The 26,064-nt window shown below is 36.1% G+C and overlaps 1 protein-coding gene and 1 pseudogene across 1 annotated transcript; one reads left to right on the top strand and one right to left on the bottom strand.

Moving 5' to 3' along the window:
• Nucleotides 1–430: 430 nt before the first annotated feature.
• Nucleotides 431–502, top strand: LOC121988136 (annotated as a pseudogene).
• Nucleotides 503–9,479: 8,977 nt separating this feature from the next.
• LOC121986611 (probable protein S-acyltransferase 22) lies at nucleotides 9,480–10,818 on the bottom strand. Its single transcript, XM_042540565.1, has 6 exons — nucleotides 10,783–10,818; nucleotides 10,599–10,667; nucleotides 10,450–10,521; nucleotides 10,096–10,224; nucleotides 9,919–9,999; nucleotides 9,480–9,581 (listed from the first exon to the last, which is right to left on the bottom strand). Exons 1-6 carry the CDS (start codon nucleotides 10,816–10,818, stop codon nucleotides 9,480–9,482), a joined length of 489 nt encoding a protein of 162 aa, XP_042396499.1.
• Between the last annotated feature and the right edge of the window lie 15,246 nt (nucleotides 10,819–26,064).

Genomic DNA, 26,064 nt, shown 5'->3' with positions numbered 1-26,064 from the left:
CTACTTTTGGTTGTAACTGACTATCGCATCGCACTGCTCAAGTAGGTTTATCTGTACTTGTATTGGCCCTAGGGGGCAAGTATCTTGAGCATGCTCTGTACTTCAGCAAGTTTCACAAACACAAACTTTTGCATTGACCGTGTTGTTTCCCATGGCTTCAAACTTCTTGGTCAGAGCGTTCAGCTTTGGAGACATGAGTATGACTGCATCTACGTCGAATTTTCCTGACGCCTTTATTGGATTCCCTAAGAAAGAACTACCAGATCTTTCAGTTGCCCACTGATGGTGGTTCTTTGCCACATTCTCTATGATCTCTTTAGCTTCATCAAGGCTCTTGTTTATTAATGCTCCTCCTGCTACGGAATCGAGGGATACCTTTGTGTGATAGTTGATTCCATTGTAGAATGTGTGTAGGACTAACCATTTCTCAAGACCATGATGGGGGCACTGTCTCAGCATACTTTTGAATCTATCCCAGGCTTCAAATAATGATTCTGAGTCTATCTGTTTGAAGCTTGCGATCAAATTCCTCATGTAGGTAGTTTTCTTGGTGGGTAGAGCTAGTCTAGAAATTTCTGCTCACACTGCTCCCAAGACGATCTGTTGTTTACTGGAAGAGAATTTAGCCACTACTTGGCTCTGTCTTTCAGGGAGAATCTAAAAAGTAGTAGCCTTACTGATTCTGGAGGGACCCCATTCACTATAGTATCGCAAATCTTGTAGAAAAGCTATAAGTGGTGATTTGGATCATCATGTGGTCCTCCTCCGAATTGATTCTGCTGAACCATGTGGATCATTGCAGGCTTGATTTCAAAATTATTGGCTTCGATTGGTGGCCAAGTGATGCTAGACCTAACCCTTCGTGCATAAGGTGCTGCGTAGTCCTTCAACAGTTTGTCAGCCATTTCTGAAGATTCTTGTGCGGCTTGAAATGCTTTCTGTAGGTTTCTTCTTCTCAGGAAAGTCCTATCAATCTCTGGATCGAACGGTAGAAGTTATCCTGAAAGATTAGCTCTTTGCATGCAAAAATAAGATATGGAATATTTTGAATGAAATAAAATAAAATGAAGTAAAGCAAAGAAAAGAGTTAAAATAATATTATTATTTTTTAAAACATTTTAATAAAATGTAGAAAATAAAGAAAAACCAAACTAAAAACATAATCTAATCTAACCCAATATGATTTTTGCTAATGTTATAGATGCAGTCCCCGACAATGGTGTCAAAAACTTGTTACGATTCCGCAAGTGCACGGATTCGTCGTCAGTAATAAAGATTATCGATCCCACGAGGACTGGTTATAAGCACTAGCGATGGTTCACTTAGGATTAGCTAAACTACCGATGGTTGTAAGTTATCTAAAGAAAAGGGATTGGGAAGCAGAAATGAGAACTAGCAAAGATGAGGTAATTGACTTGGTTTATGAAGAGTTCTAGGAGTTCGGTTTCATTGTGGTGGTATTGATGTATCACATTCTATCCTTTACTCATTGTCCATCAGCATGCATTCGCCGGAAGCTAAAGTAACTATCCTTAAGTACAAAATAGAGAAGATCCCTATGAAATCCTGTTACGGTTAACCCCTGTCACTAGGGCGCCTCGGTAGATCACAAGAACGTAACTCTAATTGGTGTCATTAAGGATAGAAATAAGGAGCTTAGTTTGGTCTCTTACTTCCTTGTGGAAAAGTTGCCTCTCCTTTTAAGGAAGTACCCTAGATGTCCATGAACGGGTTACCCCTGTCACTAGGGCCCCTCGGGTGTACGATCTAAAATACTCTCTCTATGAGGTTAGCAATTCTTACACAATCAATTAATACGCAACAGGCATGCATAATAGTCCAAACAAAGCAAGCGAAATCATCCAATGAATAGAGGCATAAATGTGAGTCTTACATCAAAATCAATCCACAACTACTCCCTCATCCTAGAACAAGGATTCGACTCCATAGACGTCGGAGAAAAACCTGAAGGCATAATGTATCTAAGCATACAATCTCAAAACACGAAGAGAGAAAGAGAAAGGATGCTTATCCAACGACAACGAGTGATCTTCGGATCTATTCCTTTGCTTCTGGAGTCGATGTAGTGATGGAGGATCGTTGGACGGAGGTCTTGGACGGCATGAAATGGCACCAAGGTGAATCTCCCTTTGACGGCTCGCTTCCTTGACGGCTCCCCCCGATGGCTCCCCTAGAGAAGGGTTAAAAACCTTATTTATAGGCTAGGGCTCGGCGCCGCACTGCACGGTCGTGCCAATATGGCACAACCGTGTCTTCTTTTGTCTTTGGCCGTGCTGTACAGCCATGCCAATTGGCACGATCGTGTGGATCTGGGGCTCGACTTCTAGGGCACGACCGTGCAGGATTGCACGACCATTCGTTGCTTGGCTTCGGTCGTGGGGGGGAGGGCACGCCCATGCAGGATTGCATGGCCATGCAAAAATTCTCCTATGGTTGGCCACACAACCGTGCAAGAGTTGAATGGCCGTGCACTGCTCCTCTTCTGTTTGGTCACACAGTCGTGCGAGGTTGCATGACCGTGTTCTTGGCTCGTTCCGATGTGTCGACAATCGCTATTTTTGCTCCGAAAGTTGTCCCTATCAACACAAAACTAAACAAAGAGCAGATATCTGAACAAAAGAGTATATATGATGAGTATATGATAAAAGAGATGATCATGCAAAGAATATATGCATATAAAGCAAGTGAATGTGCGGTAAAACATCCATAAACGATCATAACATTTACGCACATCACACCCCCAGACTTGAACCTTTGCTTGTCCTCAAGAAAAATACTACAGACTATGTTCATGATCTCCTGACAGTGTTTTATAATCCCTAGTGCATTCGCCTAACTCTATCAACTAGTTTCATTGATAAGCACGATTGTCGAGTAATTTAAGTATGACCTAATCATAAGTTCTTTGTGCTCGGTGTAATAAGTAACTCAAACTTTTCAAGTTTCAATTCTCAGTCCTTGTTAAGTTATCATACAATTGAGTTCCTAATATTCCTGGTGATAGACACTTATTTGCCACACACTTGGTTCGTTTTCCTTAAATTACACAAGGTCTCAAAGGATACTACTCGGAATCAAGAGAAACATAACATTTATTTCCCCAGTAATCTAACTCGGTCTCAAAGGGGTGAATTATTAGTTTCTATTCACGATAACTATTTTTTATCCCTTATTCAATTTTTTTTCTTGGTGCTATAGAGGCACTAATCACAAATGCGAGATGCATATGTATGGGATTTAGATTTTTTTCAAATAAGCTTCCATGATCCGAGGTCATCCAGTAACCAAAATGTAAATAAGGAATCACCATGGGAACAAAAGTACTAAATAGTTTTGATGAATCATAACTATTTCAAAAATATCTCTACTATTCAAGCTTAAGTACTTATGTGTAGTGAAAATAAGATCCTTAAGGTTAGGCCAATACTTATAGCAAACTCCATACAATACTTAGCTTATTTCATGCTACTAAAGATAGAGAAAGAAGATACACCAAACATACTAACACTATCCTGACAACACATGAACTAAGAAAATGCTAGACATCTTGCTATCGGACAAGTAGCAGAAAAAGTAGAAGGTTTGATGTTGTCAAATATACCTCAAAACTATTTTTTTTATAAGTAAGACAGTGCAAATGAGATACAAATAGAAATATGAAACTAATAAAATGTGAATAAACAAAGCAGACTAATAAAATATGCAGAACGAAAAGAAAAACTCAACTCGACTTAGGTTGTGTAGACACAACACTCCCGACTTAAACTTTTCATCGTCCCGATGAAATCAATACGGTGGTGGGGGTGGGGGATAAGAGGGTCCCTGATGTGTGCCGGAGGAAAATCTAGGCATACTAGGAAGATGGCCAAGGTGTTGATGATATTGATAAAGGGTATTTACTTGTTGTCTAGTAATATCCATATCATCCATAAAATTCCTCATTCTTTCATGGTCAACCTCATAGTCCTGATTGAACCCTATAATCTGACTATGAAAGTCCCTAGTAAACTGAAAATGATCCTGTACCTCCCAGGATCACATTGGTCATCGAGGTTAGCAGGAGGCAGAGTTAGTTTGCACTATCAAACGGAGGATGTTAGAGGCAGGATCGTCAGAAGAGTTATGCAGATCGGAGACGGATACCATGTATTTCTGAGAGTTTAACACACAAAAGGGGTGAAGAGATTTGGTCTTCGAGGTAAGCTAGCTCCACGATATATTGGGTCGTTCCAGATCTTAGAGAGGATTAGAGCAGTAGCTTACTATCTGGCGCTACCATCATCTTTAGCTAGCATTCATGATGTATTACATGTATCTATGTTGAGGAGATATATATCCGACCCAGCACATGTTCTGTCAAATATATTAGTTCTATTCAGCCTGACGTTACTTACGAGGAGGTTCCGGTACGGATTCTGGACTGTAGAGAGCATTAGCTGTGGAACAAGACTGCCCGGCTGGTCAAAGTCGGATGGCAGTATCATTCTGATGAGGAGGCTATTAGAGTGTATACTAAAAGCCTAGCTTTTGTATAAACATTTATTTAGAACTAAAGAATCACAATGGTCAAATACCTACATTTATATGCTAAGTGTAGTTGTTCAATTAATTTATACTGTGGATAACATGGTGTGTGGTGTCACACACAGAAGATGATGTTATCAATTCTTTATAAATTATAAACAGTATCTCACGACTAAGATGGAAAGGAACAAACCATTGGAATAATCGTAGTGTAATTAGGTATTAGTTTATCTTGACTAATAAATTACACTAGTACACTCTAACTGTATTGAGTAGGACCATTTAAGGTAAGTTCTTTTTATACTGACTTAATAAAAGAACGAGACCTTAGTTATTATGGAAGTGTGTGCTCTTAATCCTAATATAATAACAAGCACATATATTTAGTATTTATTTCTTTAACTAATCAAAGGGTGAGATTTAACTCGATAAATCAATAGGCCCGATAAGTTGGGAAATGATATTACTTGTAGTGTGTGTTGTTGATTATAGAAGGAAATTGTGTCCTAGTTATCTAGGTTAATAATCCCCCCAAGAGGAGCTCATAAGGATTGTCATGTTAAACCCTGCAGGTAGACTTAGTCCGACATGACAATGAGGTTGAGTGGTACTACCCTTGGAGCTAGATATTAATTAAGTGAGTTGTCAGTAACTTACTTAATTAGTGGACATTTGTTATCTTAAACACAGGGAGACTAACACACTCATGATAAGAAGGAGCCCATAATGTAATTTGGGATTGGTGTGGTAGTGCAATAATAACTCTCCAGTGGAATGAGTTATTATTGATGAACTTGAGTTGTGTGTTCGGGGCGAACACGGGATACTCAAGCTCGTCGAAAGGCCAAAACCAATTTCGCCTCTAGGTCTCTATTGTAGCCTCATTAATGCCTTTAATCCACTCATGAAAAGCCCATCTTGGTGTCCAAGAAGGGGTCGGCCCATGGCTTGGTGACCAAGCCAAAGGGGTCGGCCATAATCTCCTTAAGGTGGCCGGTCACAAGAAGTTTGAAGGGTGCCGGCCACATATTTCAAATAAGGAGGGGTGTTTTGAATTTTTAAAGTCTTCTCTTTGTAGATATCTACAAGTTTTAAAAGAGAGATTTTAAAATATAAAACTTTCCTTATTTGAATTAGGCCACATGGTTTAAAAGAAAATTTAAAAGTTTTAAAACTTTCCTTTTTTAACTATCCTCATGGTTTTAAGGAAAAAGGAAGAGAAGTTTTAAAATTGTAAATTTTCTATTTTTGTAACCATGTTAAAAAAGGAAATTTTAGAAGAGAAGTTTTAAATTTTAAAATTTGGTTTTAATTTTTAAAATTTTCCTTTTTTAACATCCACAATAGGTAAGCGAGCTTGTAAAATTTTATAAGAGGATTTCTTCTTTTATAAAATTTTATAAAAAATTATTTCTTTCCTTTTTAAGGGGTCGGCCACCCTTGCTTGGTGCCCAAGCAAGGGGCCGGCCAAATTAAATCATCATCCAATCTATAATTGGTGATTGATTCAATCAAGAGGAAAGAAAAGGAAAAATAAAAGGGAAAAGGAAAACAAGAAGAAGATTTTAATTTTTGTAAAAAATCTTTCCTTATTTGCCTTAGGCAAGTAATATAAAAGAAGGGGAGGAGAGACCTCATGACACATCAATTCTTATTCTCTTGGTGGAGTTCCTCATTGTGGTCGGCCCTCTCTCCCTCTCTTTTCCCTTTGCTCTCTTTTGCTCCTTGGTGGTGGTGGTGGCCGAAACTTAGAGGAGGAGAAGCTCTTTGGGTGGTGTTCATCTTGGAGGATCGTTACCCACACAACGTCTAAGAGGAGGCGAGGAATACGGCAGAAGATCTCGAGGTTATTAGCTTACGAAGAAGAGGTATAACTAGTAATTTTCTTCCACATCATGCTAGTTATTTTTCTTTGTATGAATTCCAAATACAAGAGGCATTAGATTCTAGTTTTTTGAATTTGTAATTCGAGTTGTGTTTTTTTTGTTTTTTGAATTTGTAATTCGATTGTTCTTTTCGGTTAAACCTAATGTTATTTTGGGAAATTAAATATTGAATTTCTATTAAAGGCTTTGTCGAGGCAGTGGTGGATGATCCCATACCCAAGAAGGCCTAGTGCCTCGCCATGTTTGACCTGGGAGCCGATTTTAGAAATAAATATTTAATTAACTTTATAACATAGGCTGATTTGGATCAATAGTGTTAAGTTTTGCTTGCGATCCAAATCTAAACCATTAAGAACAAATAAGTTAAATTTGGAATCAATAATGTTAAGTTCCGTTTGCGATTCCTAATTTAACTTCTAAAGAACACAATAAGTTATTAGGAAAGGTTCGACACTTGTATAAAATTTTTGTACAGTGGAACCGGTATGATCTTCCTAGGACTAACCAACAGAGGCTACTTAGGAGTTGGAGGATACGATCCAGACTCGATATCCCCCTCTTTTTACATGGGGTATGTGGATTAGAGTTCCTTTCAGCATTTATACTGTTTGGTTATATTCTAGTGCTTGCTGTTGGTTATAGAGAAATTTGGGGACAAAATTTTTATTAGTAGGGGAGAATGTAAGATATTGAAAAATTTAATTAATAAGGTTATTTGGGAAATAGCCTTATAGAATTTTTTTTCTGGAATTTTTAAAAATTTTCTAGGAATTTTTCGGAGATCGTACGACGGGTTTGAGTGGATAAATCGGGGGTTCATAGAAAGCCTGTTTAGGCTACCCCATTTAGGTGAGGAAATGTTTATTTATAAATTCCTTTTTTCCTTTATCTTTTCCACAACTCATCGCTCACTACAAGAAAAAAAGCTAAACAACAACGCTTTTTTGGCGTTGTCGTATGTACTTAAAAAGTGATGTTGTAGATGGTGTTGTAGAAAGTCATATCAAAGACAACGCTTTAAAAGCGTTGTGGTTGGTCACAAAGACAACGCTTTTTAAGCGTTGTCTTTTCGTTCTTAAAAAGCGTTGTTATAGATGCTGTTGTAAAAATGCACATATCAAAGACAACGCTTTAAAAGCGTTGTGGTTGGTCACAAAGACAACGCTTTTTAAGCGTTGTCTATTCGTTCTTAAAAAGCGTTGTTAAAGATGCTGTTGTAAAAATGCCCATATCAAAGACAACGCTTTAAAAGCGTTGTGGTTGGTCTCAAAGACATTATTTTTTAAGCGTTGTCTTTTATTACTTAAAAACGTTGTCTTTTTAAATTTATAAAAAATAGTGTTTTTCTTAATTAAATAGCAAAAATTATAAAAAATACTCAAAATTTACATATAATTGAATATCCACAACCACAATCATTTTTATAAGAAGACTATTTAACAAATAAATAAAACTTTATATTATACAAACAAAATGTATACATATTGATCCACAAATTAAATTTGTATCATACAAGTTATCCTTAACTTCATGACAATAATTTTTCAAACACACAAGTTTTACAAAACCTCATCATTGACTAACCCCTGTTGTTGGTGTCCATCGCATGGAATTGCTTCTTTAAGTCCAGCAATCTCTTCTTCTGAAAGGCTTTCAGCTATCACTCTTAGAGCCATCTTCTTCAACTTGTCATCAGCACACCTGGGGTTGTAGGCAATCAAGAAATTTTGTATGAAAACTTTCATACATGTAAATCTCGTACTAAATAATATGTCAATGTTATATATACATGTAATTCATACCGTAAGTGTGTTTATATCGTAACTGACAAGTTTTCTTTAGGGCCAACTTCTACTCAAGCTCTTTAAACACTGCATCAAAATAAAAAAATTGGCATTAGTTCTGTGCTAAATGAAAATCATATTTAAAGGAAAAAGCGGGAGTGCTGTAGATGGATATATTAACCAAGCATATTAATGTTTGACCTGTCTTTACAAGTTCTAAGCATATATATTAACCAAGCGAGAGTGCTAGCTGTAGACTCCGAACCAAGTAAAAATAAACTATGTTAGCAATTGTTTTTACTTAACTTATATTCTGCTGCATTTTACTCAATTGTTTTTAAACGAACGTGAAAAAGCAACGAGTGCTATTGACATTAATTTTGAACTAGAATTAATTTTGAACTAGAATTTCTGTAATAGAATCTAACTTAAGTTATACCATGAGATTGACAATTATTTACACAATTGAGCTGAAGCAAGGTAAAAGTTCAACTTGACATGACACATTCACAGTCCCAAAATCGAGGACGACATTCTATTCCCTTCCAACACCCATGCGTCATGGAAATATATATATTAACAAACTGTAGACATTATCCTACTATCAAATTCTCAGAAGTCAGAAGTTGGCAATGGAAATGTGAATGCAGTTCAATTTATGAATAGCTAATGATCAACTAAGTTGATTTTGGTTAGCTTTCCAGCGAGAGCTTGAATAAGAAATCGCATGCAGTGTACAAGATTCTTAGTTCACGAAATTCCATAAAAACGGGTTAATTATAACAACATTAACTACCCATATTAAAAGATATATTGCATCTTTCAAAATAGGTTCACAAGAAACAAATCATCTAAAGAGGTCAATGCATGAAAACAAAATTCAAACAGCACACACCTAAGTTCGCTAACCATTGAACCAAGTGTACAATAAGCAAGTGGATTACATTTGTTATTTCAATTTTTATTCAAAAATACGATAATGATGAATAAGGAGAAATGAATGAAGTGCTGATAAAGATTTACAACTAGGCTTTTTTACCAAAAAAAAACTTTTAATTAAATGGATTTGCCTCGTACAGTAAAAAAAATCTTATTAAAAGGTTTTTCAAAAATAATCTTAACCATGGTAAATTACATTCACAATAACTTTCTAAATAATGAAAGTATGATACCTGATCCTCAAGGAATAATCTTGGCGGAGTACACCATGCACCGCGATGGAATTGATTGAAAGAACTGGTGCTGCTTAGTCCAGTAAAAGAGCTCACTTGGGACATTTGCGGACTTTGCTGCCCACCAACAGCAAGTTGCTCCTGCTCCTGATCTTGCTCCTCAAAGCAATAATGTAATCATAGGTGCTGATTCCCTGTAAGCGCATCCATGTAGAGTAGCATGAGCTAGTTAAAGTGTCAATTTTCTCCAGAATTGATGAATAAACAACACCATATCGTTCAAATTCTACTATTTGTTTTCCACTATGGAAAATCTATCAGTTAAATAACAAGCTGTAATAGTTCAGTTGGATAATAAGTTTCAGTAATGCTCAGTGTATGGATGAATGCAAAGAATTTGAAAATATAAAAGATATATTCCTTGAAATAGAGATATTTGACCGGATACATAGGTTTGTTTTATATAAATGTAGGAGCTGTGTAACTGGTAGTGTTTGCTGTGTCACAAGTAGAAATATGAAAGTAGTGTACCTTTTTTATTAAAAGAATATGGAAGAAGAAAAGTTGTGCAACTGGAAGAGTAGCAACCATGGCTAATAAAGTGCACACAGCCTGCATTATAGAGACATTATCAAATTAGTATCAGAACCTTGAAAAATCCTCATTATGATGTGTGATTTTCATTCATTTTCTCTTCTGAGTACTCACCACCACAATGATAAAGGGTGCCAAGGAAAAGCTACTACCCAGCTTTGAAACAATTTCAGCAGAAAATCTCCTTCTCTCAACAAAACACAGTATCAGCACAAGCATCCCAACAGCCCACTGCAGAATAAGCTGGCCCAAGGTGCACAAAGCATGGAGACCAATCAATAGTCAATCAGAATGAAAAGGACCTGACATAAAATGCATTCTATGTATCAGGTCCTTCACGTACTAAGAAAATAGTATCTTCTAAGTTGATGCACACAGATGATAAATCTACACTAAGAAAATAGTGTCAATCACTATGCATGATTAATGAATACAACTATTGGAATGGTAGGAAATATTTGTGCTTACCAAGAGAAGAGCAAACACCATGAGGATGAAGAACCTTTTGTAATTTTTTCTTCCTATGCAGTTATTGATCCACTACAAGGAAAGATGAATACTGCATATTACTACAAGATAACAAAACATATAAGGTTGTGAATGGAGAAAACCCTCACCCTGCAATGATGATCAAAGCCATCAACGCATTTGTCACAGACTCTACAATGCTTACTATATTTTAGAACCTGCAATACAAACAGATAGAAATCATTAGAGAAAAACCAAGTTAATATAAAGCACATAAGAACTTTATTTTCTTGAAAAGATTGTGTGGCTCATCGTAAATGAGATCTCTATCACCTTTCTCCCTAATAACCAATATTCTGAATTATCCATCTTTTATGGTTATGCATTTGTCCAAAGGCCATCTGATCAAGCAATCAAAAAAAGTAAATTACTCATCTTACTGTCCTATTCTTTTTAAGACATCCTACCACACCACATGAGAAGCACCCACATTGTTTTGGTTAGCCTAGAAATTTGCAACTTATCACCTCGAATCCCAACGGTGGCATCACTCTGAATTATTGCACAACTTCTCCATCCATAGCAATCCAAACACCAGAACACGAAATGGCGAAGAAATATTACCTTAGTTAAGATGGAAGATTAAAAGTATTGATCAGGAAGAGACCAACAACTTTAGAAGCCTCGAAGTTTTAAATTTTGTCCATGCTGGTTGGCACAGGGAAAAAAAATTCATTCCATCTGCCAACTGGCACACGAAAAAGAACAAAACTACTGGTATGCTCCTATGAACTGCACCACCGCTTGCCGCCTTTAACACCTCATGTGTTCCTCTTTGTCGGTTGAAACCTACTATGTCACCTCATTGCCAATTGAAACCCACTGCATCCCCTCACGAGCAGTCTTCTGAACAGCCACCCACCGGATGAGGCCAATAGCTTTGAATGCCTTAAACACATCAAGCAAGGAATATAGAACAATCTGCTTGAACACTAATACTTTGGTTCATGTTCAAGCAAGAGGATAACAATCTCATCGACAGTTAGTATTTCCTTTTAATATAGAACACTAAAAAGAAGGAATATCAATGATGAAACAAACCTGAAAATGCGAGCTACTGAGGCAGCGAGCAATCTGCTTGAACAAGGTAATCATGCAGCGTTGGAACTCTGTCGTGAGCATCAAAGACCAAATATTACCAAATATTAAGATCACTGACAAACCAAATAATACCTTATTTTTAACAGCTATCTAGAGGATCTGGCTTTTTGACTTGAAGCTGGTTCAAAGAAGACAAATCAAATATACAAATACTAAGATGAAAGCATAATGAAGTAGTTAACTTTTTCTACTTTACCTGATTATAAGATCTACAGCTTCTTGCTCAGTATATTGCTGCACGAGTAATTATTAGAAAAACAAACCCAATAGTGGAACAAAAGCTTGATAAAGAAACTAGATAATTTACACTGACAGAACTTTACAGAATAACATATAATACAGTGCTTTGTACTTGCATATTAATCCAGAAAACATCCTTTCACCTAAGTGACAATTTTTCCAAAACATCATCATTCACAAAACATCATCATTCACTAAAAATTTTCACAAGTTTTTAAACTTCAGTGACAACTTTTCTTTGGGGTCAACTGCTCAAGGTCGATCTGGTAACTATGCACTGCATCAAAAAAATTGGCATTAACTATGATTCCACCAAAAAAAACCACCATTCCATGAACTTAAATCTAAATAGAATTATGGCAACTATCATTCCATACCTATTCATAAATATGATCTTGTATGCACTCCGCCAACTCGGACCGAACCTCATCAATTTGTTCACGAGAGTACCCTTTTTTTGTGAACTGTGAGCATACACAATTTATGTTAATGGAAAAAATAATCAACACTGATCACTTTGCAATTTTAAATAGTTTATGTCAAATAATTTGAGATAAGCTAAATAATGTTACTATTGATTGCAGCGAATCTCTCTCAATAGTCTCAACTTCTTCAATAATTTCTCTCATAAAGCGCATCACAAAAAAACCACATTGTTTCGCATCCGGTTGTTGAGGAGCCTATATATAGTAATTAGAGTCAAATTGTTAATGAAAATTATACACATTACAATATATGTTAAACAAAAGTACACATACCTTAACTACTTCCCACTTAACATTTTTCCTACCTTTCCTTCCCTTGGTTGAATTAAACAATTTTAAGGCCCTTCATACGTTAAGAATATTTGTTAAATAAGATTTTTATTATAATAAATATTTACTAAAAGAAATCTGAACTCACATTTCCATTACGTATTTTGAATCATCATCGCGAATGCGGCAACTTAGGGAATCCAGCAAGTAAATAGCATCCTTGTAAGGTTCAATAACACTAAGATTCCAATGGAAACTAGGCAAATACATAGGATTAGATCATAAAATTGAATAAATTATCGAAAGGAAGCAATTGAAAGTGATGTTTTACTTCTTGCTTACCCGACATTACATGGCACTAACACTAGTTGATCTGTTGATGCACTTGTCAGCTTATCTGCTAAAAGAGTTGCCCTTTGATTCAGGGTTTCAAGCTTAACTGATTTGTCTTGTGCCGTTTTTGCCAGATATGGGAGTTTGTGAGGATTCATAAATCTGAATTTCTTTGTCTTGGTATCTTTCACCATCTTTTTATACAGACACCTATCATTGCAAAGAAAAAAATATTTAGATACTAAATAATAAAATTTAGATACAAAACACTCATAATAAGTTGGAAAAAATAATGATCACTCATAACACTAAGTTATGGCTGATGATAGTAACATCCATACATGAGAACTTACTATGAACAGTCTTGCATATTAAACATACCAGAAATGTATACATGCAAATTCTTTTATTTCTTGAGGACAAGCACATTTAAGATACTTAAAAATATACAAGAAAAAAGATATGAGCAAAGTACTTCCTGTCTAGAAGAACAAATGGCAGAAGGCAAACATTAAGGGCCGGTTGAAAATGAATGAGCTATATTTATGTAAAGTGTACCACATCAATTGATATTAGTAAACCTCTCAATAGAAATGATGAACTATTAACTTAATGAGAATAACATGGTATGAGAAAATTACTAGAAGTTGAATTTTTCAAGAGTAAACTTGTTCACACAACAATATTAGTAAACTTCTTGCAGTTCAAATCAGGGATTTTCTGTCTTGCTAGATATTAGAATTTCCCAACAAACATAAAGCAATGCAGTAATTTCCCAGCATAAGTAAAGCAATGCAGTTGCAACCGAGAAAATAATATTTAGATACTAAATAATAAAATTTACTAACAAAACAATCATGTGGATTAAAAAATAATGATCACTCATAATAAGTTGGTGAAATTGTAACAATAAACCATAATAAGTTGCTAAAATTGGGAAGCAAACATGTGATGAAAAAGTTGCTGAAATTGCTTAAATAAACTTACTTACCATATGTAGGCAACGATCAAATTTCCTGAAATTGCCTCCAAATGATACAAAGAATTGATGTCCTCAAGGTCAAGAAAAAGTTCACAATCTTCATCAAACACTTCATTATCTAAGCACATTGATATACATTTTCCTCCATCTAGAGCATGCTTACTGTAACAATATAACATATGTAATGATCTTGGGACACTTGTTGACAAAGTAGGTTTTGATTTTTTTCGTTCAAACTTCTTCCTTCTAGGCTTCTAATAATTTCAAATATAAACAAGTTAGATAGCTAGGTTGAATAATAATAAAGTGGCAATATAATTAGAAATATAATAATAAAGTGACAATATAATTAGAAATATAATATCTCATATACCTCATCTTGCTTCACAATCTGCTGTTCAGGCCAAGCCACAACAGTTCCTATGGCATCACCAATTACTTCACATTCACTTGGAATTGGATATGGCAAAGGAGCGGATTTGTCCACTGCTTGATCAATGGAGACTCGAATGCAATTCTTGGGAAATGGAATACCATGAAGCATTTTTTCCATGCCATTGAAACAAACAATTGTACCATATGCAGCAATATTTGAGCAAGATTCCAATGTCAATGCAACTGATTGACCCTAAAATATTAAAAAAAAACATGTTGATTATATTTAGTTTATAATGCTATAATAATAATGAATATCACTATAACTTGTATTTTACCTGTAAAACTTCGTCTTTACCCACAATCTGTACGTCATCTTCTTCAATATTCTTCTGATGAAACTTCACCGAGCAACTGCCTTTGTCATCAATTGAATTGTCCCATGCACCCCTTTTATGCATTAATGCTTCAAGTTTTTGGATGCGTACATCTTGTTCTAAAATTTGCATCTTCGCCTCCTTCAGCTCCCTTTTATGCTCAGCGATTATATCTAGGGTAACATCATATTTCTTCCTTGTTCTACCAACATTGAAATAGATTGTTGGGTTGATATGACCTCCGATACCCCGGACACGCCCAGAATATTCCTGAGTTTCAAGTGCCTTGGTAAGAATATCCTCTTTTGCTCCTTCGCATTGCAGCTTACCCTCCCTCTTTTGCTGTATATATTCATCCTGTAATGCAACATTAAAAAGAATTATCAGTACTTTACCAAGGATAATTACCAAGGATATGCAATATTGGTTTAAAAAATACTGATGTCCAGGCCGGTTCTTCCCGTGATAGCTCAAGTCAAGTGCTTAGTAAGTCATATTGAACAAATATGAAGTTGACTTTGAAATATTTTTTCCTTTTTTGGCATTCAATCATATATTTACTTCTGCACAGTTCTAAAAAAGGCACATATTTGATTGAGCAATTGACTACAAGTTTAATAAAATGACAAAATTTTAATAAATTTTCACTACACAAACCCATAAAGAGAGGACCACCACATAATTGAAGCTAATTGTCTGGAGTTGCAGGAAAGAATAATCAAAAGTAAACCTGCTAAATGTGTATACAAATTAAAGAGTTCATTTTAATATATCGTTTCTTATTAACTTATTAATTGAGTTGTGCCTCATGCACTTATGTCCTTGTATGCAGTGTTATTCCGAAGTCTTTGATGCTAAAGGAGGTGAGTTAGTTCTCTGAAGCTCCCTCTCTTTCTTTTATACAAATTAACAATGAATGTGAATGAAAAGCACTGTTTGTTCTTTTGTTGCTGTTACCTGTAGTTAACTGGCGGGCCAGTAGGAGAAGTTAGGGAAGTATCGGACATGCATGAAATGTAATGTAAGTCCAAACAAACAAATTTTGTTTATCTTAAGTCCTTTATCTTATCTCAATTTTGTAATGTTAGGCGGGCCGGTAGACCAAACAAACTTCTCCTTCAGTCCTTTATCTTATCTCAATTTTGTTTCTTCTTCTGGATCTAATTTTTGCTTATAGAATTAGCTTTTTGTGAAATGTAATGTAAGTGCATGCGTATCACACCTTCCATTTTCTATAAGCATATAATATAATAATAAGATCGGTATTAAAATAGGAGATAATGAGTTATTTATAAGGAAATGTAGATGAGAATATTAGGATGAATATGTGGACATATGACAATGAAAAATATAAGACATGAGAATAATCAAAGTTATACTTATCAAGAAAAAACTGAAAAATAAATTTAAGATGAAAATATGTACGTAAACAATTAATAAATAAACGATGTGAAATTATAAAAGTTATACACATTTAGCAATGGTTGTTATATATTCTTTAATCTATATTTCCTAAGTGGGAAAACATAATAGAAGCTTCAGAGCAGTGGTCTGGGGAACAACTTTACTGGCCCTTGGGTTACTGAAGCTTACAAATTTCTTACTGCCAAGAACGTTTCAAACCTGGTTGATTTATCTGCATCTGTTCTATAGAAACTCTAGCTATCACCTCTAAGTTCTCAATGCATTCACCATTAATTGATTGCAGCAAAAGGAAACCACTGCATGTAATAGACTTTTCGACTTGATCTCTTCTCCAAGTAAGAACATTTCAAACCTAGATACCTAGTAAATCCACATCTGTTCTATATAAACCCGTCACCTCTAAGCTCTCAATGCATTCATTCACCATTTACTTCCTCAATACATGCTCTAGTACTGAGAATTCAAGCTATGCAAGGAATGGCTGTTAAACTCCTCATTGCACTGCTTGCCTTGGCTTCCTCACGCAAAGGGTATGCATGCATGCAACTTTACTCTCGAAAACTAGAAGATATATTGAAGTCATTATCAGAAGAACATGAAAATTTACTTACAATCTTGTGTACTGTGTCCACCAAATCTTCACCTTCAAACTCTCCTCCTTTGTTGGCGCGTCCTTTCTTCCACATAATAGCTCTATTGATGTCATTATCATCACATAATTCAGTCCCCTACAACAAAGAAAAATCAAATAACAAATGTGAAATAATTTAATGTGAATCAATTAGAGGGTTCTTAGAGGAAATATATTTTAAAAATACTTACAATTTCTTCAGCAAAGCGTGCATACCCTTTGCGTGAGAGTCGATGAGGATATCTATTTTTTTTCCTTCGCTCTTTTTGTTGATCACTGAGTTTCTAGTTATTTCAAACAGGCGACATATCAAATTTGAATAATACATAATGAATTATGATCGAATAGTTTCAAAAGAAAAAATTTAGAATCTTACAATGAAATCTTCAGAAATGCGACTAATGACAAACGCACGCCAATCTTCTCTTGTAATTTCAAAGCCAATAGGTGGCTCATTCAACTCCTCAGGTTTGTCACGCCTGCTTAAAATAAATTTTTGGGTGAGATGGGTCTTGTATTGCCTCCACTTACTGTTTGCAGACCTCAAACATCCCTTTTTCCACTTTGAGTCAACATTATAAATCAACTGTACATCAAATAAGTGGAAAACATTAATAAGATTAATTAAGACAAACATAAAATATATCTATCATTAGTAGTGAAATATTATAATTGTTAAAACATGCTAACTTGCTTACATTGACTGATTCCCATATTAATTCTTTGACAGCAATTGGGACTTGCTTCCATGTCTTGTATTTAATATTAACCTTTTGCCGAGCCAAGACACCAATGTAACTTTGCATGGCTACAGCAGCTGGTCCTATCGGTTGTCCAAAATTATTGAATGACACCTCATTTCTAATACCTTGCATTCTTTGCTTTGTAATCTTATCCAACTGTGTGCGACCTCTAGAAGTTCTTGAGGAGATAGTGTCTTTGGAATCCAACACTTTATCACCCTCGCAACTCTCTTCACGGGCAACTGTAATGACTTCTTTACCCTTGTCCAACTTTGCAAGTTGCCCTATTCTCTTACTCTTTCTAGTAGAATCCATTGATCTGTAACAACTTAGACTGATCAACATAAGTTTAGTTAGAAACATGCATAAACTCACAGCAAGATGATATATTTACACCAACAAATTCACAACAGTATGAAAAAAAATAAAAGATAAAAGCAGAAACTTGCAATAACATCACAACATATCTGATTCGAATTAAAGTGAGGAATATAACATATTAATATTGTCCACAAATTCATCCTCATAGGTAAATTGTTTACACACTTATAATCAAAAGCAAAAATTCAGCAATTAAATATTGTCAATCCAACTTCCATCACAGTCTTCACGAATACATGGTGGTTCATTATCATCTTCTCCGTCAATATCCATTGATGGTAACCCCCTACTAAAACATTGATAGTGGATAGCAGTGTCCTCTAACTCTTCGCCCTTTAGGTATTCAAAGTAGTCTCTGTTTGGTGTTGCAAGTACAACACTCCATAAAGGATCTTCAGGATCTTCAATGTAAAATACTTGCTTTGCTTGGCTTGCCAGGATAAAAGCGTCAGATTTGAATCCAAGTCTATTGAGGTTTACCAATGTGAAACCAAGATCATCTACTTTAATGCCGTTATTATGCTCCACCCAATTACATTTAAACATTGGAAGTTGAAATTTATGGTAATCAACTACCCATATTTCTTCTATAACTCCATAAAAAACCATATCTGACACAATAGGATTTTTATCCTTTGCACTTGCAACTTGCATTGTCTTTGCAACTAAGCTGACTCCGGAGTTTTGAACAACTCGTATAGCATCACGCTCTTTTGTAGCATAAGTAACCCCATCAATCAAATAGCTAGAGTATTTTAGTACTTGCTTGTTAGGCCCGCGAGCTATCCACATCAATCTTTCTGAAACTTGATGAGTGGAATGGTCAACTACATCAGCAACCTAAATTTTTTATGCAATAAATATTTAATTATGCATAAATATGAAAATGAATGTATGCCAATATGTAATACTAAAGAAACTTACACGATCACGCAACCAAGTAATAAACGTTCGATTATGCTCATCTTGTAACCACTTCTTGGACTTAGCCTTACGAGGAAATCTTGCATTCAAATACGTCATGTGTTCCCTAATCAAATTATTTGGTATAAATAAACCAACAGAATGTAAGCAAACCACATTAAAATATTAATAAGTTAGATACATTACTCGATATAGAGATCAATCTCAGCATCATTTGCCAATACATAACGATGTGCTTGCGTCAACTCATCGTGAGTAGTGGAGTAGACTACTGCACCTGATAAAGGCTTAGTAAGTTCTATTTGTCGATGACTTGATGGGATCCCAATTGTGTGCACACTAGACAGATAGTCTGAGCAAAATTCAACAGCCTCTTCAGCAATATAAGATTCAGCCATACACCCTTCAGGTCGATTGCGATTTCGCACATAACCTTTCAAAATCTTCATGTATCTTTCAAATGGATACATATACCTATACCAAACCGGTCCACACAGTTTCACCTCCCGCACAAGATGAACACTTAAATGAATCATTATATCAAAAAATGAAGGGGGGAAATACTTTTCAAGTAAACACAATATTGTCACAATCTCTCTTTGCATATCATCCATCCTTGAAACATCTATCACTTTATTACATAACACATTGAAGAAGAAACACAAGCGAGTGATAGTGTCTCTAACATGTTTGGGCAAAACACCACGTATCGCAACAGGAAGCAATTGTTGCATTAAAGCGTGGTAGTCGTGTGACTTAAGGCCAATAAGTTTTAAGTCCTTCAACGACACGAGGTTTTTAACATTAGATGAGTAACATGATGGAAGTTGTATTCCAAACAAAGAATTCAAAATTTTCCTTTTCTCATCCTTACTAAGTGTATAACAGGCTGCTGGCAAAAATGTTTTCTTCTCCCCCATCCTTGGTGCCAAATCTGTCCTGACATTCATTTCCAAAAGGTCTAATCTCGCTGCTACTCCATCCTTTGTTTTTCCTGGAATATCAAGTAACGTTCCGATAAGACTTTCACAAATATTCTTTTCAATGTGCATCACATCAAGAACATGTCGAATGTATAGATGTTTCCAATACTGAAGTTCAAAGAAAATTGATTTTTTTTTCCAGCATGATTTTACATCATCATTCGACTGAGACTTTCTACTCATTTTCCCCAATGACAATTAATTCTTTCAACTCTTTCAAAAACTTCATCGCCACTTAATGGTTTTGGAGCAGGGTTAAATTCTTGGTTCCCATTAAATGCCTTCCGTTGCCTTCGATAAGGATGAGTTGCAGGTAGAAACCTTCTATGACCTGTATAAGACATTTTCCTACTATGCTTCAACCTTGTTGAATAGGTATCTTCACCACAAATAGGACATGCATGATATCCTTTCACAATGCATCCTGACATGTTCCCATATGCAGGAAAATCATTGATCGTCCATAATAAGATAGCCCTAAGCATAAAAGTTTCTTGGCGATATGCATCATATGCTTCGACACCTATATCCCATAAGCATTTTAAGTCATCAATTAGAGGTGCTAAGTAAACATCAATATCATTTCCTGGCTGTTTGGGACCAGAAATTAACAATGTGAGCATCATAAATTTTCTCTTCATACACAACCATGGAGGAAGATTATAAGTAATCATTAAAACTGGCCAACAACTATATGCAGAACTCATTAAACCATGAGGATTCATCCCATCAGCTGATATAGCCAATCTGAGATTTCTTGCCTCAATACCAAAATCTGGCCATTTGCGATCAACTATTTTCCAAGAAGGTGTATCAGCTGGATGGCGTAAATATCCATCACAAAGTCTTTTTTCGGCATGCCAAGTCAACTCCTTAGATATCTCTTTATTCCGAAACATTCTTTGAAATCTTGGAATAGGGGGGAAGTACCACAAAACCTTGGCAGGAATTCCTTCATTTATCATATTTTTTTTTCCCAACTTCCACCTTGACATCCCGCAAGTAGGGCAATTAGTTAAATCCTCATACTCCTTCCGGTATAAGATACAATCATTAGGACAAGCGTGAATTTTTACATAATCCATCCCTAATGCAGATAAGCTTTTCTTTGCATCATACAGAGATAAAGGCAATTTATTGTCATCTGGAAGTATTTCTCCTAACAAACTGAGTAGGTCAGTGAAACTTTTATCACTCCAACTATATTTGGCCTTCAAGTTGAATAATTTCACAATTGCAGATAACCTTGTAAATTTAGTGCATCCCGGATATAAAGGTGTCTCGGCATCTTCAAGAAGCTTATTGAATTGGGTTGGATTCTCAGCATAACTATCATATGCATCATGAACCATATTTATTGGTTCCTCACGAACATATTCATTTGGCCCTACTTGGTCACTTTCATTTTGTGAAATCCCTATCGTAGATCTTTCGCCGTGCCATATCCATGTATGATATGTCATATCTATACCGTTACAATACAGATGTGCCCTGATAGTTTGTATATTTTTCTTCTTTAGATTGCCACATTTTGCACATGGGCAAGATATTCCCATATTCGGATCATTAGTGTTTTCCATTGCAAATTGCAAGAAAGACTCAACTCCATTCTCATATTCACGTGATAGTCTATCCTTTGACATCCAATCTTTGTCCATTCTTTATAACTAATCAATCAACAATGAGCTAATACCTAAAAATATTAACACAAACAATAGTGTGAAACTATAACAAAATATTTAAACAATTAATCAAAATTGTATTTCTACCTGAAAATTTTTGACCATACAGGTTTCTCATCAAAATGCAATCCCAATAGCAATTTTCTCACTTGGGGAGATAACCTAGTTATCTATATTATCCATATGTACATGTTTGTTAGAGTCTACGTATAGGTAGTTAGGTACTTTTGCCTTGGTATAAATTGTAGAGTCATATAATATTGGAGCATTCACCAAAACATATTCTCTATTGAAACATGTTAACCTTTAGTTGAAAAATGAAACCATTCCAGGAAAATGCTTGAATTATAACTTATAATAAGCAACTTTGTTTCTTTAGCACTTGAGAATCTGCAACTTCCTCAAAGGGACATCAACATAAGCAACTCAATGCAATAGTGCATGATGTATTAAATCATACTTAAGCCATTAAGCTCTTAGAAGGCATGTGACATAAATATAACAATAGTAGTTGATATAAATTCAACAAACTGAGTAGGCACAAGTCACTGCCCAGAATTAAGATGAGATAATGCAGAACACAAGTTTTAGATACAATAAAAATGAGAGATATTCTCTGCGCATTAAGGGTACACAATAAAAATAATAGTAGAATAACACTAGAGATTGATTAATTTCAAGCTGCACATTATACCTGACGACAAAGAAAGGCTGGAATGTGAATAATATCTGCAACTTGGCCAACAGCTTCACACTGAATTTGAGAAAAAAGGATAGCATGTTATATGCTTCATGCTATTTTTAAGGATTAATACCTACTGCCAAAGTCTATAGCTAAACGTTTAAAAATTCCAGATTAAATCATGAGAAAATACAATCAGGGGAGGGGGAAAATTGATGCAGTATGAATCCGGCAAAATGGCTAGTTCGGAAAATAATCAAAAATAAACAAAATCTTATTCTAGAGGGATGGAAGAAATTTTACCTTTCTTTCTTCCGTTCCTCCTACTCTCGAATCTGCTCTGCGAGGAAGGAACTAAGATCGAAGGGTTCAGAGGAGTTGAGGAGCCGTGAGAAGATTAGGAAGGATAAGCTGACTTTGATTGAGGAGATGGGGAAATGCGAGATTAGGGATCTCGACTTGGAGGAGTTGGGCCGGCGTGAGGAGTTTTGCGTGAGGAGTTTGGGTCGAGATTAGGGTTCAGAGGAGATCACGCGGCAAGGAGAGGAGAAGGCGCTCGTGGAGAGGAGAAGGCGCTCGTGGAGAGGAGTGGAGAGGAGAAGGCGCTCGTGGAGAGGAGAAGGAGAGGAGAAGGCACTCGTGGAGACGCCATTACGAAGGGATGAGAGAGCGAAGTCGAGAACGAGCAGTGAAGGTAAGGAAGAGCAGAGAGAGGGAGGAACAGTGAGGGCAAGAGCAAAGATATCGAGGAGCCGGATCGAAGAACCGCGTGGCAGTGCTACGGCTCCGTCGGATAGTAGAAGAAATTGAGGGATCTCGGCTCCGTCGCCTCCGCCGTGAGAAGATTAGGAAGGGTAAGCTGACTTTGATTGAGGAGATGGGGAAATGCGAGATTAGGGATCTCGACTTGGAGGAGTTGGGCCGGCGTGAGGAGTTTTGCGTGAGGAGTTTGGGTCGAGATTAGGGTTCAGAGGAGATCACGCGGCAAGGAGAGGAGAAGGCGCTCGTGGAGAGGAGTGGAGAGGAGAAGGCGCTCGTGGAGAGGAGAAGGAGAGGAGAAGGCACTCGTGGAGAGGAGTGGAGAGGAGAACTCGTGGAGAGGAGTGGTGAGGAGAAGGCGCGCGCGCGTTGAGGGTTTAGAGTTTAGCAAAGCGAGGGCTGCGAATTTATTTTAAGTGAGTTTAGGGGAAACATACACAACACTTTAAAAAACGTTTTTTAAAAAAATGTTGTCTTTGACCATAAACAACAACACTAAAGACAACACTTCATTAAAAACCGTTGTCTTTAGTAAAAAGTAAATACCATAGACAACGCTTTTCACTAAAAGCGTTGTAAAACAAAGAACGACAACGTTTTTATTAAAAAGCGTTGTCTATTGGGTGTTGTTGAATGCAAAAATTCTTGTAGTGGCTATCCCGATTCCTCTCCTTCCCCAATCTCCTCGACTCTTCTCTATGCCCCTCTCGTGGACGAATCGACGCCGAGACCAGAGGAGCACATCATTGGAGCTTGACGGAAACCAGCAGGAGGCTACATATATGTATTTCCATTATTTCTTGGATTGTGTTTTCTTCGTTATAGTAGAGTAGGATTTACATATATCTGCGATGATTTCTATATCATCTTTTCTTTTAGTAATATTTGTTGTCAGCCGGAGGCTGTATATTAAACTGCGTGGATTGTGCTATTATTTGCGTTGTATTTTTTCCGGATGTGTGGGCCGAGGAGTGATATATGTATTTTAGGATTCATATTGTCACCCGTACAGGGGAGATGCTGCCGAAATTTTATCGGTAGGGACTACCTAGGGCGTGACAAGAATGTCTTCTCGAATGAAATCCATGCTTTGGGGATAGATGGATTGTTGAAATGGATGAAGATGATTGCTCTAGGATTTTCCCTAGAGGGAAAAACCTTCTCCCAAGGAAGGGGATGGAGTCGTCTGGTTGGAGATTCCTCAGGTAAGGGTTTGCTTGACCCTTTTATACCTCTCCCAAACTTTCCAGAATTGCCCCTTAACTAGAATTCGTTAAAATGTCTTTTTCAACCATTTGACTCAGTTTTCTTTGGTTAGAGCCTGAAGCAAAGTTGTAGAGCTTGAAATTATCTACATTTTAATTGGTCATGGCTTCCATAACTTAAATCGAGCTAAGAGTTATGCCCTTTTGAAGTTTAGTTTGTAGTTAGGGCTGGAGGCCGAAGATGCTGCCAGAGTTTGCAATAGTATATCATGGGTGTGGCCACAGGAATGGCGGGGTCCATGGTAGGCACTATCAAAAGGCTAGAAATATGCCATATTGATGCCCAACCCATGGGAGGCCATGGAGAAAGATGTAGACTCCATTTTAGCTTCGTTTTGTGCAAAATTTCGTCTAGAGGAACATGCACATGTTATGGAACATGAGCATGTTATGGAACATGATTAGATCATGCCCTTTGTTTAACACTACCATTTGGTAGTCTTTTGAATCTCTTTTTCTTTGTAGATGCTTCATGTGTTCGACTCAATAATGAGGCTCAATGATGAGTCTTGGTTAGCCTATATTGATCTTTTTTCCACTTCATTCTTCATCTTCCTTGGTCGTAGGAGTATGCCCAAGTCATGGGACATGGACAGAGCATGTTCCTTGCTCCAACTTCACGCTCCAAGGGATTTATGCTCTACAAATCATATGCTATAAAAATAAGCAAAGAGCAATTCTCCAAACTAAAAGAGTAAAAGTAATAAAATGAAATACAAAGAGATGAAAACATAAAATATATGCATATAAATGGGACAAAATGTGCGTCAAACTATTATAAAGCCATATATAAAATGTGCTCATCAAAATCCCCCAAACTAAAACATTTTCTTGTCCTCAAGCAAACTTCTAATATAGATTTATGTGTAAATGGCGCATCATAATCCTTAGTGAATTAGTCCAATCCGATCATGTGGTTTCATTGATGAGCAAAATACAAAATTATTTTGAGTGTGTCCTAAGTAAAAGTTCTATGTACTCAATGCAATGAGTGACCTAACTTTTTCAAGTATCAATCTCCAAGCTTATTCAATTTGTTATTTAATCGTATTCCTCATGCCTTCGATGATAGACACTTGTCACATGCAAAATTCATTCCTCCCAAATTATACACAAGGTTTCAAAGGAATACTTGGTATCAAAAGAAACATAATAGTTATTTTCCAAGTAACCTAACTCAGTCTCAAAAGGGTAACTTGTTAATTTTCACTCACGACAACTATTTTTTTTATCCCTTATTTTTTTTCGCTAAGTGATTGCAAAGTGCAATACTTGAACAAACTCTTTTTTTCACGCTTTTTTTCTTTGGGATTCTAATTTTTCCTAATGAGTTTACATGATCCGACTTTATCTTGTAACAAAAATGTAGTTGAGAAGTTACATAGGAAACATGAGTACTAGTCTAGTTCTATTAGTCATAACTACTTTCAGAAATATCTACCATGAAAGTGAAGCATAGTGTGATGAGATCCTAAACTTAGGCTAGCACTCAAATTCCTTTGGTAAAAACAATACTCACTTCATGCTACTAATAGGAAATAATATATCACTAGGCATACTAGCAAATATAATAACAATAACATAAATAACTATAACTAGTGTGCTAACATTTTGCTATGAGGAACAATAAATACTGACATGATATATGATTTGTGTAGTTTACATACGTATTTATGCATACTTTATTATATATTAATGGTTTTATCTCGAGTATGTTCTACATATTTGCACTTTCTTTCATCATTATTTCAACATTATTAATCTTTTAGTTTGGAGATCCACTTTCATATAATTTATTATGATAGGAATGCTTTTAGGATAAAAACGGAGCAAAAACGAGCTAAGGAGTAGCTTGTGGAGAAAGAAGTAGAGCAGGATCGAGTCTCTTCACACAACCGTACTACTTCACTAGAGCTC

This window comes from Zingiber officinale, chromosome 5B (genome assembly GCF_018446385.1).
Source record: "Zingiber officinale cultivar Zhangliang chromosome 5B, Zo_v1.1, whole genome shotgun sequence".
In the NCBI taxonomy this organism is placed as follows: Eukaryota; Viridiplantae; Streptophyta; class Magnoliopsida; order Zingiberales; family Zingiberaceae; genus Zingiber; species Zingiber officinale.
Note: the sequence above shows the minus strand (reverse complement) of the source record. Positions and strands in the feature narration are given on the sequence as shown.

Bases quoted from the DNA above. Each gene is read 5' to 3' on its own strand.
- LOC121986611 (XM_042540565.1), bottom strand. From the start codon at position 10,818: ATGGATAATTCAGAATATTGGTTATTAGGGAGAAAG. The intron at 10,668-10,782 runs GTGATAGAGATC...TTTGTATTGCAG, and splicing joins ATTGGTTATTAGGGAGAAAG to GTTCTAAAATATAGTAAGCA. The intron at 10,225-10,449 runs GTAAGCACAAAT...ACCTTGGGCCAG, and splicing joins TGGTGTTTGCTCTTCTCTTG to CTTATTCTGCAGTGGGCTGT.